At 36.4% G+C, this 4,122-nt stretch overlaps 1 protein-coding gene across 1 annotated transcript; it reads left to right on the top strand.

Annotated features, from left to right (window-relative positions):
- Positions 1-1,136: 1,136 nt before the first annotated feature.
- On the top strand, positions 1,137-2,374 carry LOC110019001 (uncharacterized protein At3g50808-like). The gene is made up of 3 exons (XM_020716516.1): positions 1,137-1,318; positions 1,464-1,679; positions 1,759-2,374. The coding sequence occupies exons 1-3, from the start codon at positions 1,241-1,243 to the stop codon at positions 1,972-1,974; spliced, it is 510 nt and encodes a 169-aa protein (XP_020572175.1). The 5' UTR covers positions 1,137-1,240; the 3' UTR covers positions 1,975-2,374.
- Positions 2,375-4,122: the final 1,748 nt, after the last annotated feature.

The following is a 4,122-nucleotide window of genomic DNA, read 5'->3' as shown; positions in this document are numbered from 1 at the left end:
TTATGTGTCAAGCTGGCTCGCCAACCATTAGAGCCTTTTTTTGAGAGAAGGTGATTAGATCATAATATTTATAGATATGTCGCCACTTTTATCAAACATTTACTCTGTCAGACCGCCATCATATTCCTTTATAATCGGTGCACGCTAATGATTCACACAAGTCAGTTTAATCCTCGTTAAAGGTTTTTAAACACCTTCACATCAGTACATATACCGTTCCTTAAAGCTAGTATATAAATACATAATTTTTATAACATTAAATTGAGAGAACAATGAAAACCTATAATGCCAATTCTCCTCTAGGATGTATCTCTATTTTACTTAAAACTTTTGATGACCTTTTCTTCCTAAGATATAAAATTCTAAATAGTAGCTATTTTTGTGAAAATTTTAATATGAAATAAAAACTATATTTTCTTGGGGGTCCGGTGAGCATCCCAAAGCCGGCCTTATAAGATTCTTTTATCTTATTTTCAGCTAATATACCGCTGGTTAGAGCACAACAAAAGAAATAGTTTATTCATTATTTAGCTGCCAGCTCTATAACCAGTTAAAGTTCAGAATTTACAATCACAGCCTCGACGGGACATTGGAGAGAATGTAAAGGGGAAGGATGATTCCTCGTGTCCACTACAGGATTAAAGTTAGCAAGTGGTTAAGTGCTTAGCGCTCGTTAATCATATGTGGTATCTGTGTAATTTGCTGCAATTTCGAGTCCCAAATGGTAATTGCCAGAAAGTTATTTTGTCTTCTAAAACTTGAATTAAGAAAGATTACTTATAAGGTGACACTGCAATAAATAATGGGAATGGGCAGCAGCCATATGAAAAAAAGGTTTCCTTGCAACTAACGCATCTCTGAGAGGCTCGGGTTCGAAAGCAAAGGCTCGGGGAGAAGACTTCGAGCAGATAAGAACGACCACACTCTCCTCTAAATCGACCGCCTTCCGACTTTTCTCCCTCTCCCTCCCCTCTCCCTATAATTGACCATTGACGGCCATTAGAGAGCTGAAAGTGAAGAGAAAGCCATGGTGAGTAAGCTCTGCTTCAATTGCGTCGAAGGATATTACGATTTTTGCTTGCTTAAAGATGCAGATTTGGATTGTTGATGATTTTTATTGGACGATTTCAGGGAGGAGGACGCCGGCGGCCGGTGGCCACCGTGGCTACGGCCTCTGCTCTCGACGAGCTTCTTCGTTCAATGCAAGCTCCATGCTGATGCTCACAAGAGCGAGTGCAACATGTATTGTCTTGACTGTATGAACGGCGCTCTCTGCTCTCTCTGCCTCGCGTACCACCGCGACCACCGCGCTATCCAGGTCATTTCTTAATTTATCCACCTTCTCACTGCCTTTCTGATTTCAGATGGAAAAAATAAAACGGAGCAATTTTGCATTTTCTGGCTCGGCTTGGTTTACCGTCAATGGCGGAGCTTGCAATTGACTGATTTCTTCTCGATTGCAGATTAGGAGATCATCATATCACGATGTGATTAGAGTTTCCGAGATACAAAAAGTACTGGACATCAGCGGCGTGCAGACTTACATAATCAACAGCGCTCGCGTCGTCTTCCTCAACGAACGGCCGCAGCCGAGGCCAGGAAAAGGGGTCACCAACACCTGCGAGGTTTGCGAGCGGAGCCTCCTCGACTGCTTTCGCTTCTGTTCTCTCGGCTGCAAGGTCCCGCCTTTTTACCTGTTTCTCAATTTACTCGTCTCAATCTCCATCGCCCCCTTTCTAAATCACCCAAAATATTCAGATTGTTGGGACATCAAATGAAACCGGAGTCAAGAAACAGGGGAAGAAGAACAGAAAGGCAGCAGGATCGGATTCGGATGAGTCCTATTCGAGCACAGTTGTGCAGAGCTTTACACCTTCGACGCCGCCGCCCACTGCATTCAGCTACCGCACGGCGAAGAGAAGGAAGGGGATTCCGCACCGCGCCCCCTTTAGCAGCCTCATCATGGAGTACTAATGGCTTCGATTATTCGAATCAAGAAGCCTCCTTTCTCTCTCGTTTAGGTGTGTATAGTCTATATATCTATATATATAGTTTAAATGAACGCATAATAAGATCTCCGATTACTTGGCACGCTGCGCTTCTGCTTGCGGAGGCCGGTGCTGGGTTTCCTCCCTAGATAAAAGGAGGAGCAGGAGATTGGCAAGCTCAGTTAAGCTCGCTGCATTTACAGGAACAATGTTGTGAAGTGAAGGTTTTTATTAGTAAAACTGTTAGTATATGCTTTGTTATAGACTTAATCCTTTGTCTAAATGTATATACGAAGTTAGCAGAAGAGATTAGAAATGAGAGAGAATTGTGTGACTATAGTTGGGAATGGAATAATATTAGTAAGAATGAAATGCTTTTAACTTTATGCTTTCGGATTTCGAATGTGGCACAGCATAAAGATTAAAGTTTTCCACTTTCAGTATGTTGATCGCCGGCGGTTCATCGCCGGCGACCTCCATGTCGTCGTCCCGTGCGCATCTCACGTGGGGCATCACCTGCCCACATGGCGACTTTTCAATTGCATGATTGAAAGCAAGATAGCGTATCATGGTAAAACATAAAAAAGCCTGTTTGGTGGTTACAATTTATTTTGAGTCGTCAATGAATGAACTCTCACGCTGTTTTGTGGTCGTTAATGGCATTATAGAGGAGGAAGATTCCTAGTAGAAGAAGATATATATACATTAATGAGACTTCATATCAGATATCAGAAGTTTGTCAATATAGAAGATAATTAAATAAATACATTTTATTATGTAGCGTTTTTCTTCATCGTCTTATTAATTTGATGCTATTTTGTTTTTATTAATGTAGTAAATGAGCTCTCAGTACATGTAAATAAAATTAGGTTAGATAAAATGAAGTTGTACTGACGAAATAATTAATAAGAGGTTAGGGAAATTTATATACACACCTAAAATATAATATTTACTTATTTAACACATTAGTGTTATAATCATATAAAACTTATGTATATAAATGTGTATTTCATTCAAAAAGGTAGTATTAAAATGATATTTTTTTGTGATGTTTTAGATAAATAAATTTTAAAAGTTTAGGTGTTACAAGTTTATCATGCAAAAATGAAAAGTAAATAAAGGTTCGAGCAACTTGCAAATTGATATTGTTATTATTATTGCACGTGAACGGGCTCTATAAAGTGAAGGGGGAGATAGTGCTTTCTATGAGTTAAGTATTAGTTCTGCTGTAAATTAATTAAATGGTTGGCTGAGATGATGCCACTTGTTGAATAATGGCTTAATTAGAAGTTGAATGATGTGTTAGAACTCTTGAAACAAATCACTTAAATTTGGTGAGTGTCAACTAAATTAATTGATTAAAAGTTTAAAACTCACTATAAAGTTCTTGAAATCGAATATTACATGCATCAAATGTATATTTTGAGATTCAACCAAAGAAATTAAAGAAAATAATAAAAGTAAAAATTAGAATGTGTTCTGGTTGGCATGCTATTTTGCTAGTAACCATTTCTAGTGTGAAAATATTTAAAGAAGATGGTTACGAAAAGAGCGTCTACATGTCGGATAACATATTGTTTTTATTAGGCATTATAATAAAATCTATGCATTTTTCAAATGGGGGCATTAACTTACAAAACACACAATTCTTACATATTTACACTTCAAAACCTAGCTAACTTAAATATTTCCATAATATCACATATAAAATTCCACTCTTACTAATTAAAAAAAGTTTCATATTATAAATATAAATATACAACTTTATGTGTTAGATATAAAAATACATAATAATTATGCGGTATATTTGTATTTTTCCCTTCTAAAATTATATCAAAATAAATTTCAAGGTTATAATTTCTTGATGTGATTATCCGGTTGATTATCAGAACAACACAAAACAATCAATATTAACTTGTTCAAAAGTTTTGTTATGATCTTAAGATTCGATACAATAAGTTTAGATTATGGTTTTGATTGGGTTAAAAGGAGGATTACAATTTATTTTTTAAAAAAAAATTAAAGATAAGAATTCACTTAAAAGAATCACATACATAACTTGGTTGGAATTACTAAATCGCCTAAATTACATAAAAAATATTAAATTTTATTGTCTACATCATGAAATCTCAGA

Source organism: Phalaenopsis equestris, unplaced genomic scaffold (assembly GCF_001263595.1).
Source record: "Phalaenopsis equestris unplaced genomic scaffold, ASM126359v1 Scaffold000038, whole genome shotgun sequence".
NCBI lineage: Eukaryota > Viridiplantae > Streptophyta > Magnoliopsida > Asparagales > Orchidaceae > Phalaenopsis > Phalaenopsis equestris.
Note: the sequence above shows the minus strand (reverse complement) of the source record. Positions and strands in the feature narration are given on the sequence as shown.

Coding starts and splice junctions, on each gene's coding strand:
- LOC110019001 (XM_020716516.1), top strand. CDS start 1,241: ATGTATTGTCTTGACTGTATGAACGGCGCTCTCTGCTCTCTCTGCCTC. Junction 1,319..1,463: donor GCGACCACCGCGCTATCCAG/GTCATTTCTTAA, acceptor TCTCGATTGCAG/ATTAGGAGATCATCATATCA. Junction 1,680..1,758: donor TCTGTTCTCTCGGCTGCAAG/GTCCCGCCTTTT, acceptor CAAAATATTCAG/ATTGTTGGGACATCAAATGA.